Raw genomic sequence first — 14,157 nt, forward strand, 5'->3', positions numbered from 1 at the left:
GCTTTCCCCTTGTTCATGCCACATCTCCACATATGACCCCGGCTCCTGATGCTGCTTCCATTTCTGGTTGAGTTATGCAAATGTTCTCGGAAGACCTTAATCTGTGTGTAAAGATGTATTTTTTAAATAGCTGTGCTTCATGTATTTACCAGGATATTAGCTTCATTAACATTTTGAACTTGTTTTAGGAAAGCATAAATTTGTTGGTGCTTGATTTATGTACATTCTATAAAAATCAATCTTTCAACTCCTAAATCCTTGAAATTCTTGACTTGCTCATATTTTCTTCCTTCTGGGTGATGTTAAAACTATTAACAATTAGACAGTCAAAGTTGAATTTCTAATGAATTTGTTATCCACTTAATTCATTATGTTTTAATTAATGTAAGCAAATTAAAGCTACATTTTCCTTTTGTATACACAGTGAACACAAGTGAGTATTATAACCCAGTTTTTGTTTTATTGCCAGCTAAGGCTATTATCAGGGAGTTTATTGTGGACTTAGTTCTAACAATTAATTGTGTAACAGTAGCTGTCCTAGGAGTGGAATGATTAGGGAAAAAAACAAACAGAATTAAACTCGACTATTCAAAATTCCAGTTATCCAAAATTAGCATATGTTCCACACTATCTGCCCATTAAAATTCCTTTTCTCTTAAATGACTCAGCCATGCAAAGTAAATCCTCCCTTGTTCACCAATAAACTTCATTTCTGATGTCATTAAAATCCTTGTGTATGGGTTTCGTGAGTGGACCTTTTGATTTTCAAACAGAATTCTTAAATATATTGATGTCTGCCTTTGAGATATATTTTAACCTTTGGAGTCAAAGTAATTTTATCAACATTGTGAAGAAGCAAAAAGAGGGAACATGCATGGTTCCCTTAAGATGTCAGAGGATTTAACGTCCTGTCATCACCGGCACTGTGCCTTTGTTTCCAGTTTAAAAGTTGGTTTCACTGCATCACTAAACACAGAAAAACAACATAGAGTACAAAGTCAAGGTAAACTAAGAAAGTGCTCCCTGAGAAATCAACTCTCCTTGAGGGTAGCACAGATTAGATTAGCAAACTCTTCCACAATTTTTAATATGTGCCCTTGAAATATATTAAACCACTTAGTCCTCGAAACAACTCTGTGATGTTCTTATTACAATTTTCATTGTTTTGTAGATGTCAAAATTGAAGCACAATGAGGTTGAGAAATTTTCACGACACCACATGGCCTTTAAGTAGTGGAGTTAGGATCAAGCCTGAGCAGCTGGCCTCCTAGTCTGTTTGATGTTGTTACAGGCACTCTATTCTCAGATTTCTTCCTCTTAATAATATGTGTAAAATGTGTGATGTTCAGACAAATGTGAACTTTTTCTGATGGAACACTAGCATAACAATGCATAATAGGCACAAATTATTTACCTTGAAACAACACATAAATATATTGAGGACTGGTGTTGAGGGTAACTACCCTGGGTATGAGGTTAGAACACAAAAAGATTAATCAGAACAAAAGACATAGGTGCTTAATAAATATTTTGTGTGTAGGCAAATGGACAAATCAATGTGTAAATGAAGACTGAGTAAAGAACCTGGCTAAGTTATGATGCATTCACATTTGCATACCAATATAAAATACCGTAATAGCTAATGGTAGCATTCTTGAAATAGTATTTACCATGAGATCAGACAAGTGACATTTGTCAGATTGAGGAACTTCATTCAAAATCTCCAGCTTACTAAGAATCAGTCCAGAAAAGTTCTGTGCTGTTTATCAAAGCAGCTCTATGGCTCCAACTCACTACTTGACATGTTAAGTTGGTACATAGGGAGCCCAGACAAATTAGTGACTGAAAGTGACACTTCAGTTTTGCCCATCAGCTACTCAGTGAGGGCCACATTAGGGAAAAATCAGAATTTTTTGTCAGAAATGTTGCAAATCAAAGATCCAAATTCATTTTTTTTCACTGTTTTTTTGGAACATACAGCTTGTTTCATAACACAAGAATCTAGAATGGCACAGTCTTTACTGGAGGATTCCATGCTGTGGAAACCAATGGCTGGATGTAGCTGAATGTCCTGTCAAGTTTGCCTGGCCATCCCATGTAGAGAGGACTTAGTTTAAATTGCATGTTATCTGTTAGTTCTTCCAGGTGATAGGGTTCCCATTTCTAGAGTTAAACCTTGTTTCCTTAAGGATGGAGTCTACCTTCCTATTTCTCAAGCCTCTCAGACTGGCTTCTTTATCCCCAGTCTTTGGTTAATAGCAATAATCATAGCAGTGACAAATTTTCAAAAATCATTTATCTTGAAAGGTGTGATTCTGGAAGTCTTTGTACATTTTAATTGGCACATCTGCAACTCTGTATTACACTGACATAGGTATTTTCTTTACACTAAAATTTTTGTTTTTATCTTGAAGCTATTCTTCATTTCCATGATCTTAAAACTAAAAAGGAATTTCGATATTACAATTCAGAAAGATCCTTTTATATGCCTTCTGTTTCCTTTTGGTGAATGAAAGTCATTTATAAAACCTATTCTCAATAAAAGTTCTGAGAACAGGTAGATTATGTGTCATATTAAGTCAGTTGAGTAATTTTTTAAAAAATCAAATAGAGTTTATAATGGAAATAAGAACTCAATTTACTATTGGCCAGCTATCGAAGGTTCCATTTTTTTTCAGTTTTGGATCGCATTACCTCAGAAAACAGAATTAGTCTTAATTTTTTTTTTTTAAAAAGTAAGGTAACTTTATTAGTTTCAAATGTTTTCATGTTCATTAGTAGATGAGAAGGATTCTAGGAATGGAAGGGAAATGTGAAATAGAAAATGTTTTATTGACCTGGTTGAATATCACCTTCAAACGCCACTGAGGACTTGCTAGTGTTTTTGAACACCTTTGTAATAATGGTGCCCTTTAAAGGTAACTGGTTAAATTTTCAAAGCTGTGTCCTGGGATTTCACCATTTGATATCCATTAATATCAATTGGAGTATACGTCCAAATCCCTGTATAGCACTTGGAAATTTCACCCCCTTCATGTTAATGATAGTCTTCTAACAGTGTGGTTAGGAATAAATTATTTATCTGCTTAGTTTAAATTTCCTGGAGTCTCTTGGGTAAACTAAATAAGGGGTAAAGAAGGCCAATATTTCTTTATTACTTCAAAGCAACATGTACGTAAAGAACCCATTAGCTTCATATGGATTGAGCGTGTCAGTTATATTATGCAGAGATAGCTGAATATCTAGCTGTGGCTGATGTTGCAAGTTTCGGTAAAAAATGCTGGCCTTTAACTTTTATTTTTCCTCAGATTTCTTTTCAGTACATGTGTTGATGTGTGTATATAAATGTGTGTGTGTGTTCTCACTATAAGTTCTCCTGTCCACTGTTAGCCATTTTTTGGGGGTTAAAACATAAAGACTAAAAAGAATTCACTGATAAATATTTTGATATAGAAATAGAACCTCCATGTATGGTTTCTGATTTGCCCTGACTTACTACCATGTTTTCTAAATGTCTGGTACAGAATTCTGAAGGGTTAGCCTTGAATATCCTTGACTAAGAAACATTAGCATCTAGAGGAAGCTTTTTTAACCTATCAGAGGAACAAGTGGACATTTCCACAAACCTTTATACATAAATTTAGTTATCTCTAAGTAGATATGAACAGGATAAAAATAAAGCCACTGGCTTTTTCAAAGAATTTCTTTTCAGAACATTTTTATGCTCAGAGCAAAATTGAGAGAACGGCACAATGATTTCCCATATACCAACTACCTGCTTGTAGCTCCTATGAAAGCTTCCCTCATATTCAATGTTTGTCACCAATGTCATACTCTTGTTGGAACTGATGAACCAACATAGACACGTGACACTCAATGTCCCCAGTTCAATTAGGGTTGACTCACAGCGTTGCACATGGATTCCCTATTATTGTATCACACATGCTATTTTGCTGTCCTAAAACAATCTTCTTAGTTCTGCCTACTCATCTCCCCCTCCCTTTTCTGCCCTCATCTCCCCAACTACTGAACTTTTTACAGTTTCCATAGTTTCACCTATTCCAGAAGATCATACCATAGTCAGAATTATACCATATGTAGTCTTTTCTGGTTAAAAGCCACTAATTTTAAGGAAAGGTCGGTGTGCTTCCTTTCCTTAAGGAAGTGAACTCTCCAGTAAATTCATATTGTAAATGCTGATGCTTGTGTGATGGTGGAAGTCATGGAGAAATACCACAGAGATGAACTCATTGCATGTTTGTGTTGTTTGTTGGGCCCTGGTTTAAGGTCAAATTCTTGCAGAAATAGAACTATCTTTCATTCCGAAAATGCCTTTAAAGGACTGTTGACTTCTGAGTAAACACCAGGAATATCAAATTATATTTCTTTTATAAATGCATTAATGTAGCCTAGGCCTGGAGACATACAGAGAAGCCGGGGTGGGGGGCATTTCATGTTCGAAATGTGCAAGGTTAGCAAGACCCTATCTCCAAAACAAAATACAAATAAATGGTACAGCACTTGCTTAGCACATGTGACACCCTGGCTTCAACACCCCACTACTGAAAATAAATACGTGAATAAATCGAAGCATTAGTTTACACCGGGATATGTAACATTTGTGGCTAAAAATTAGTCTTATCATAATATATTCATATTTAGAATGACCACAAAATGTTCTGCCCATCCATGCAGTCTTCATGGCTACAAGGGAGTAATGTCCTGGTGTTGTCTGGCTAATTAAATATGTTAGTATATAAATATTTATATGTATATATAAAGACACACATGGCAATTACAAGATTTCTGTAAATACTCTTTAACTTGGTTAAGACTTTCTAATACATGAGAAGTTACAGTAGACTCGCTATGCTTCTTCTAGTTGTGGGAAATACGTGTACAAAGCAATATGGAATCCGTAAGTTCATCAGCACCTTGCTTGCTTTCACGGTCGCTATATTTGCACCAGCTGCTTTAAGCATTGCCGAAACATAACAGAGTTGTGTGTCTATTTATGTGCTGAGTGCAATGGTTTTTCTTTTTCAAAACCTGCTGTTCCTTGTTCTTTTTAAAACAGATGCTTGAATGTGCCATTCCATCTTTACACATTACTGTATTTCAAGTTGTAATTTGCATGTATTTTATGTAAGAGTTCTGAGGTTGCTACACCCACTTGCATACCTTGTCTCCTTTTGATAACGGCATCAAAGCCCTTAAATTAAATGCACATCCATCGACAAGTTAACATACTTGAAACAAGTTGCTTATGCATTATATGTGTGCACATCTTAGAGATAAAGAAATTTAAAATTTGTCCAGTATGGTATTGCCATTATGTGTAAGGCAGTGTGGCCCAGTGGCTGATAGGCTGACCGTTGCTTTTTCTGGCTTTCTGCAGGGACAGCAATCAGACCTATTGCTTTGAAAGCTGTGACTTCCATTGCCCGAGCTTTGCCTGGATTTCCTATTTTGGCCACTGGTGGAATTGACTCAGCTGAAAGTGGTCTTCAGTTTCTCCACAGCGGTGCTTCAGTTCTCCAGGTAGTACTTGTGTTTCTACTTTACAAAAACTCTTCTCTGTTGGGCATGGTGGCTCAATCCTATAAGCCTAGCTATTTGGGAGGTAGAAATCAGAAGAATCAAGGTCCGAGGCCAGCCCAACCAAAGAGTTCATGAGATTTCCATCTCAACCAATAGCTGGCTGTAGTGGTGGTGCCTGTCATCCTAGCGACTCAGGAGGCACAAATAAGAGGATCATGGGCAATGCCAGCCTGGGCATAAAACAAGATCCTATCTCAAAAATAATGCCCAACACCAAAAGGGCTGGTGGGGAGGTGTGACTCAAGTGGTAGAGTGCCTGACCTGTGAGCATAAGGCCCTGAGTTCAACCCCCAGTACCGAAAAGAGAAAAAAAAAAAAACTTATCTTACAAGTGCAATGTAAACTATATGAGAAAAAATCCATTCTTGTAGGACCTCTGGAGAAAGTGGCAGTACAAAGTCAAAATGGTAACCGCCATTAAATTCCTCTTGTGAGTCTGTCCTACTGAATCGAGCTCGGCAGGGTTCTCATGTTCTCACGTATTCAGTAACCCACCTATTTCTACAATAAATGAGACCAGGTACCGAATGTACACAAAACTACTGGACAAAACAAATGTGGAAAACTAGATGAAAGTTAAATCAATGTGGAAATGAAGGAAAAGGCCAATACGTGGTGTATTGCCAAAACTTCACTCTAGAACTTTCTGGCAGACAGATAAGAAACGATTGGCTTTACAAATTTCAAAATATAAAAATTAACTTGGTTGTTCAGCTGCTTGAGGTACAAAACTAAAGACAATTCTGTCATTGTCTTCACAAAGGGATGCTTTGACACTGGTAAATTGTGTTCCAATAGCACCCATACTTATAAAAAATAAATAACATTTTATTTTATTTTATGAGACAGGGTCTTCTAAGACCTCAATCTTACTATGTTCCTACCTCAGTCTTCTAAGTGCTAGGATTCCAGGTAGGTGCTACCATGCTTGGTTCACCTTTTACTATTTGTACACTTTTTTAAAAAAGTACTGCTCAATTTGGGCCTCGTACTATTGGCACATTTTCACATTAGCATTTCTCTAGCTAGGGGAGTGCCTCAAGTGGTAAGAACACCTGCCTCACATTTCTCTAAGGGACCAGATAGGCAGGCTTTGAGGTCTGACTTGTCATAGGGTAAAATTCTCCATATAATAATGAGACTGAAATCTTAGATAATGTACCACTAATACGATTTCTCACTGCCTAGTATTGATGGTGGTTGGAAGGCAGAGTTTAACATCACTTGTTGTGCAGTAAAAAAGTATGGTGCAAACATCATGGGTTGCTGGTTTGACAATCATAATTAACATTGTCTTATGAAACAAGATTACATGGAAATAATATACATCAAAATAACAGTGAAGGCAGATTTCTTCAAGGAGATGGAATAGACTTACGTTTCTCTATCCTCCCACTAAGTACAACTAAAAACCTCATGTGTAAACCTAATGTAAGAAGACTCTGAAAGGTGGACAGAAGGCAGACTGGCTAGGGACCTCAAGACCTAAGGAACAAGAGCCACAGAACACCAGCAACTCAGAAATAACAAATACAGACAAATAAATCTCTCTCTAGCCAGGGAACCAGGAAAGAAGCAGAGTGGCAAGTCAGAAAAGTCTTAGAAAGTCTTAGCTGTACTTCACTAAAGACCACACCCATTCACTCAAGGAAAGGGCAAGTAGAAATCATGGACCTCTACCCTCACCAGGCAACCCAATGATCCCACTAGGCAGTACTGAACTCCCCCAGGTGAGAAGGCTAAACAGCCATCCCCACTGGAGAGCAATTAGGTGTCTGTTCTTCCTTCCCTTGGGGTCATGTCAGGGAAGATCAAGCAAGAAGTCAGGACTTTCAACACCACCTGTGATAATAAGAGTACTGCTCTTTCCTCCTCCCTATGGTGTCAGTGAAGGGGAAGTGGGAATAGCTAGAGCAGGTTCCCACTCTTCCCACTAACATCAGGGAGGTGTCAGCGGAGGCCTCATCAGGGGTCAGAGCATATATCTTCTCCTCGTCACAGAGAAGAGCCACATGTGCCTCTTGGGTGTCAAAGGAGTTCAAATAGGGAGCCTGGGTTTCTTTCTGGCAGTAAAAAGGCAGCAATGGCCTATCCCCTGCCAGAGTGGACTCAAGAAAGTCCAGCTAAACATTGTCTTAAATAAGGTAGTGCTCTTAATCTAATACCCCAAAGTCAAGATTTTGATTGAAAATCAATCATCAAACCAAGACCCAGGAAGATCTGAAACTTCATTATAAAGGATGGTCAATAAATACCAGTGCCAAGGTGAAAGAGATGTTAGAATCATCTGACAATGATCTTAAAATTGCATGCTTGAAATGAATGAGAAACAAACTCTCAACAAAGAAATAGGAAATATAAAAAAGAATCAAGTGGAAATTTTATGAATTAAGGGCTGGCAGAATGGCTCAAGTGGTAGAGCATCTGCCTTGCAAGCATGAGGCCCTGAGTTCAAACCCTAGTGACACCAAAAAAGAAAAAAATTTTATAAATTAAAAAAAAAATCCAATAACTAAACTACAAAACTTAACTGATATGCTCCACATCAGATATAAGAGAAGAAAAATCAGTGAGCTAGAAAATAGAGCCACAGAAACTAACCAATCTGAATACCAGGAAAAACAAGGCTGAAACAAATGAACAGAGCCTCAAGGAACAGTGAGACTATTACAAAAGATCTAATTTTCAGGTCATCAGGGTCCCAGGGGAGATATGAAAGAAAGTGAAGATGAAAAAGAAATACTGGCTGGAAACTGCCAGTATTTTTTTTTAAAGATATAACCCTACAGCTTCCAAAAGCCAAGGGAACCTGAAATAGGATAGACCCAAAGAAATCCATACCAAAATACCAAGCTTCTGAAAACTACAGACAAAGGAAAATTCTTGAAAGCAGCAAGAAAGAAATAGCTCCATATCTACAGGGAATAAGCAATTCCATAAACAAGATTTCTCACAAGAAACCATGAAGCCCGGATGCAAAACTGGAAACATTTTTCAAGGACTGAAAGAAAAAGACTGTCAACTCAGAATCCTATTTCTTCTGGTATAAAGAGGAAATCAAGACCTTCTGAACTGAGGAAAAATCTAAGAGAATCTATTGCCGGAAGACCTTAAGTGAAAGAATGGCTGATGAAATTCCTTAAAGAAAAAGGAAGTGATCAAAAGGGAGCAGTTCCTTCAAAAAGAATTGGGAAGGTAATGAGATCTAGAAAATGACTTGGATTTATTTTCCTGAACACAAAGAAAGACATGGAGAAGAGAGTGCAAATAGGTTACAAATGGGTTCTAGAATGGACGCCTGCTTCTTCCATACAGGTGATCAGCAGCAGGTGAGATATGGGCGTGAAGGTTGTTGACTGACTGTCACCTGTTGATTGCAGCTGCAGCTGCTGACACAGGTGAACTCATTTTATATATTTTTTTCATTGTTTTTCTTTTCTTTTTTTTTAATTTTTATTTTATTCATCTGTGCATACAATGTTTAGGTCATTTCTCCCCTTTTCCCCAACCCCCTCCCTTATCCTCCCGCCCCCTCCCTCTCCCCCCCACCCCCTCGATACCCAGCAGAAACTATTTTGCCCTTATCTCTAATTTTGTTGTAGAGAGAGTATAAGCAATAATAGGAAGGAACAAGGGTTTTTGCTGGTTGAGATAAGGACAGCTATACAGGGAGATGACTCACATTAATTTCCTGTGCGTGTGTGTTACCTTCTAAGTTAATTCTTCTCGAACTAACCTTTTCTCTAGTTCCTGGTCTCCTTCTCCTATTGGCCTCAGTTGCCCCAAAGTATCTGCTTTAGTTTCTCTACATTGAGGGCAACAAATGCTAGCTAATTTTTAGGTGTCTTACCTATCCTCACCCCTCCCTTGTGTGCTCTCGCTTTTATCATGTGCTCAAAGTCCAATCCCATTGTTGTGTTTGCCCTTGATCTAATATCCGCATATGAGGGAGAACATACAATTTCTGGTCTTTTGGGCCAGGCTAACCTCACTCAGAATGATGTTCTCCAATTCCATCCATTTACCAGCAAATGATAACATTTCGTTCTTCTTCATGGCTGCATAAAATTCCATTGTGTATAGATACCACATTTTCTTAATCCATTCGTCAGTGCTGGGGCATCTTGGCTGTTTCCATAACTTGGCTATTGTGAATGGTGCCGCAATAAACATGGGTGTGCAGGTGCCTCTGGAGTAACCTGTGTCACAGTCTTTTGGGTATATCCCCAGGAGTGGTATTGCTGGATCATATGGTAGATCGATGTTTTAGCTTTTTAAGTAGCCTCCAAATTTTTTTCCAGAGTGGTTGTACTAGTTTACATTCCCACCAACAGTGTAAGAGGGTTCCTTTTCCCCTGCATCCTCACCAGCACCTGTTGTTGGCGGTGTTCCTAATGATGGCTATTCTAACAGGGGTGAGGTGGAATCTTAGTGTGGTTTTGATTTGCATTTCCTTTATGGCTAGAGATGGTGAGCATTTTTTCATGTGCTTTTTGGCCATTTGAATTTCTTCTTTTAAGAAAGTTCTGTTTAGTTCACTTGCCCATTTCTTTATTGGTTCATTAGTTTTGGGAGAATTTAGTTTTTTAAGTTCCCTATATATTCTGGTTATCAGTCCTTTGTCTGATGTATAGCTGGCAAATATTTTCTCCCACTCTGTGGGTGTTCTCTTCAGTTTAGAGACCATTTCTTTTGATGAACAGAAGCTTTTTAGCTTTATGAGGTCCCATTTATCTATGCTCTCTCTTAGTTGCTGTGCTGCTGGGGTTCCACTGAGAAAGTTCTCACCTATACCTATTAATTCCAGAATATTTCCTACTCTTTCCTGTATAAACTTTAGAGTTTGTGGTCTGATATTAAGGTCCTTGATCCATTTTGAGTTAATATTGGTATAGGGTGATATACATGGATCTAGTTTCAGTTTTTTGCAGACTGCTAACCATTTTCCCAGCAGTTTTTGTTGAAGAGGCTGCTTTTTCTCCATCGTATATTTTTAGCTTCTTTGTCAAAGACAAATTGGTTATAGTTGTGTGGCTTCATATCTGGGTCCTCTATTCTGTTCCACTGGTCTTCATGTCTGTTTTTGTGCCAGTACCATGCTGTTTTTATTGTTATTGCTTTGTAATACAGTTTGAAGTCAGGTATTGTGATACCTCCTGCATTGTTCTTTTGACTGAGTATTGCCTTGGCTATTCGTGGCCTCTTGTGTTTCCATATAAATTTAATGGTAGATTTTTCAATCTCTTTAATGAATGTCATTGGAATTTTGATGGGAATTGCATTAAACATGTAGATTACTTTTGGGAGTATAGACATTTTTACTATGTTGATTCTACCAATCCATGAGCATGGGAGATCTCTCCACTTTCTATAGTCTTCCTCAATCTCTTCTTCAGAAGTGTATAGTTTTCCTTGTAGAGGTCATTCACATCCTTTGTTAGGTTTACACCTAGGTATTTGATTTTTTTTGAGGCTATTGTAAATGGAATTGTTTTCATATATTCTTTCTCAGTTTGTTCATTATTAGTATAGAAATGCTAATGATTTTTCTATGTTGATTTTATATACTGCTACCTTGTTGCAGCTATTGATGGTTTCTAGGAGCTTTTGAGTAGAGTTTTTTGGGTCTTTAAGGTATAGGATCATGTCATCCTATTTTGACAGTTTCTTTACCTGTTTGTATTCCTGTTATTCCTTCTTCTTGCCTAATTGCTCTGGCTAGGAATTCCAGTACTATGTTGAATAGGAGTGGAGATAGTGGGCATCCTTGTCTAGTTCCTGATTTTAGAGGGAATGGTTTCAGTTTTTCTCCATTAAGTATAATGCTGGCTGTAGGTTTGTCATATATAGCTTTTATAATGTTGAGGTACTTTCCTTCTATTCCTAGTTTTCTTAGAGCTTTTATTGTGAAATGGTGTTGGATCTTATCAAAGGCTTTTTCTGCATCTATTGAGATGATCAAGTGGTTTTTGTCTTTGCTTCTGTTAATGTGGTTTATTACATTTATTGATTTCGTATGTTGAACCACCCCTGCATCCCTGGGATGAAGCCTACTTGGTCGTGGTGAATGATCTTTTTGATGTGTTGTTGAATTCGGTTTGCCATTATTTAGTTGAGGATTTTTGCATCAATGTTCATTAAGGAGATTAGCCTATAGTTCTCCTTTTTGGAGGTGTCTTTGCCTGGTTTTGGGATAAGTGTAATACTGGCTTCATAAAATGTGTTAGGCAGTTTTCCTTCCCTTTCTATTTCGTGGAACAGTTTAAGGAGGGTTGGTATCAGTTCTTCTTTAAAGGTCTGATAGAATTCAGCAGAGAGTCCATCAGGTCCTGGACTTTTCTTTTTTGGGGAGACTCTTGATTGCTGCTTCCATTTCATTTTGTGTTATAGGTCTATTCAGGTGATTAATTTCCTCTTGGTTCAGTTTTGGATGATCATATGTATCTAGAAATGTGTCCATTTCTTTAAGATTTTCAAATTTATTTGAATATAGGTTCTTGAAGTAGTCTGTGATGATTTCCTGGACTTTGATGGTGTTTGTTGTTATCTCCCCTTTTGCATTCCTGATTCTACTCATTTGGATTTTTTCTCTCCTCATTTTAGTCAGGTTTGCCAGGGGGCTGTCGATCTTGTTTATTTTCTCAAAGAACCAACTTTTTGTTTCATTAATTCTTTGTATGGTTTTTTTGGTTTCTATTTCATTGATTTCAACTCTTATTTTTATTATTTCTCTCCTTATATTTGTTTTGGGATTGGCTTGTTCTTGTTTTTCTAGGAGTTTGACATGTATCATTAGGGCACTGATTTGGAATCTTTCTCTCATAGCTATAAACTTTTTAATATATGCACTCATAGCTATAAACTTTCCTCTCAGGACTGCCTTTGCTGTGTCTCATAGGTTCTGGTAGGTTATGTTCTCATTTTCATTGTCTTCCAGGAACTTTTTAAATTCCTGTTTTATTTCATCAATGACCCATTGTTCATTAACCAATGAGTTATTCAGTTTCTAGCTCTGTGCATGTTTTTTGTCTTTACTTTTGTTGTTGTGTTCTAGGTTTATTTCATTGTGATCAGATAGAATGCATGGTATAATTTCTATTTTCTTATATTTGCTGAGGCTTGCTTTGTGCCCTAGGATATGATCTATTTTGGAGAAGGTTCCGTGGGCTGCTGAGAAGAATGTATATTGTGTAGAAGTTGGATGAAATGTTCTGTAGAAATCAACTAGGTCCATTTGATCTATTGTATATTTTAGATCTAGGATTTCTTTATTGATTTTTTTGTTTGGATGACCTATCTATTGATGATAATGGGGTGTTAAAGTCTCCCACGACCACTGTGTTGGAGTTAATATATGCTTTTAGGTCCTTCAGGGTATGTTTGATGAAATTGGGTGTGTTGACATTGGGTGCATATAGGTTGATAATTATTATTTCCTTTTGGTCTATTTCCCCTTTTATTAGTATGGAATGTCCTTCTTTATCTCATTTTATCAATGTAGGTTTGAAGTCCACTTTGTCAGAGATAAGTATTGCTACTCCTGTCTGTTTTTGGGCGCCATTGGCTTGGTAAATCTTCTTCCAGCCTCTCATCCTAAGCCTATGCTTATTTCTATCAGTGAGATGGGTCTCCTGTAAGCAACAAATTGTTGGATCTTCCTTTTTAATCCATTTCATCAAATGGTGCCTTTTGATGGGTGAATTAAGTCCGTTAACATTAAGCGTTCGTACTGATAGGTATGTGGTGATTCCTGTCTGTTTTCTTCATTTCCCTCTGGTTCCTGTACTAATTTTTTGCTGTGGGGAAACTGGTTTCCCTGTTTTTTCTGTCTTCCTGTCATTGCCCTTGGCGTTGTTATTGTCCCTGTACTGTGTGCAATTAGGTATTTTCTAGCTTGTAATAATAACAATGGTGATATTTCGAATGGAAGGGTGAGAGGAGATGGAAAGCAAAGAAGTTAAAGAAAGAGGGAAAAACAAGTAAACAAACAAAAATAACCAAAACAAACAAACAAAAAAGTTTCAAAGCTATAAACATGGAGAGATAATGTACTGATCAACAGTAAGCTGAACAGACATTAGAGAGACAGAGAGAGGATTGAGAAAAATAAATAAATAAAATAAATAAATAAATAATCTCCAAGTTCAAGTGCAATAAAGTTTCAGTCTTAATAATTTTGGTGTTTGTCACTCAGCCTCCAATCCTGGAGATGGTGCCTCAGAAGTAGTTCTGTCGTTGTCTCATCAAAGGGGAAGAAAAACCAATAAAAAAAAAACAAAAACAAAAACCACAAAATGTCCCAAGTTCAAATGCAATACTGTTTCAGTAAGTTTTTCAGCATGCAGGTGTAGTTCAGTTGTTTTCTCATCAAAGGTAGGGAGAGAGGAAAAAGAAAGAGTCTGGAGACAGTTCTGAGAATGGTATCTGTGGCTGTGGCTCACCTTCCCGCTGCTGTCAGCCTGCTGTTGCTGGCGGCGTTATTTATGCAGATCTCAGGAGTGAGCTTAACACTCACCTGGCCCCCAGGGCTTTGTTTACCCAGAGTTCTGCGTGTGA

The 14,157-nt window shown here is 37.5% G+C and overlaps 1 protein-coding gene across 4 annotated transcripts in view; it reads left to right on the forward strand.

Moving 5' to 3' along the window:
- Dpyd (dihydropyrimidine dehydrogenase) overlaps positions 1-14,157 on the forward strand; it is a 798,376-nt gene that overhangs the window by 652,953 nt on the left and 131,266 nt on the right. For 3 of the 4 annotated variants that reach the window (XM_074050934.1, XM_074050935.1, XM_020161557.2), the window contains one exon: positions 5,399-5,541. In XM_074050934.1, the coding sequence (XP_073907035.1) occupies positions 5,399-5,541 (143 nt within the window). Of the gene's footprint in view, positions 1-4,882; positions 5,011-5,398; positions 5,542-14,157 lie in introns of those variants that run through there. The other variant, XM_074050937.1, reaches the window with a different exon arrangement.

This window comes from Castor canadensis, chromosome 12 (genome assembly GCF_047511655.1).
Source record: "Castor canadensis chromosome 12, mCasCan1.hap1v2, whole genome shotgun sequence".
Taxonomy (NCBI): domain Eukaryota; kingdom Metazoa; phylum Chordata; class Mammalia; order Rodentia; family Castoridae; genus Castor; species Castor canadensis.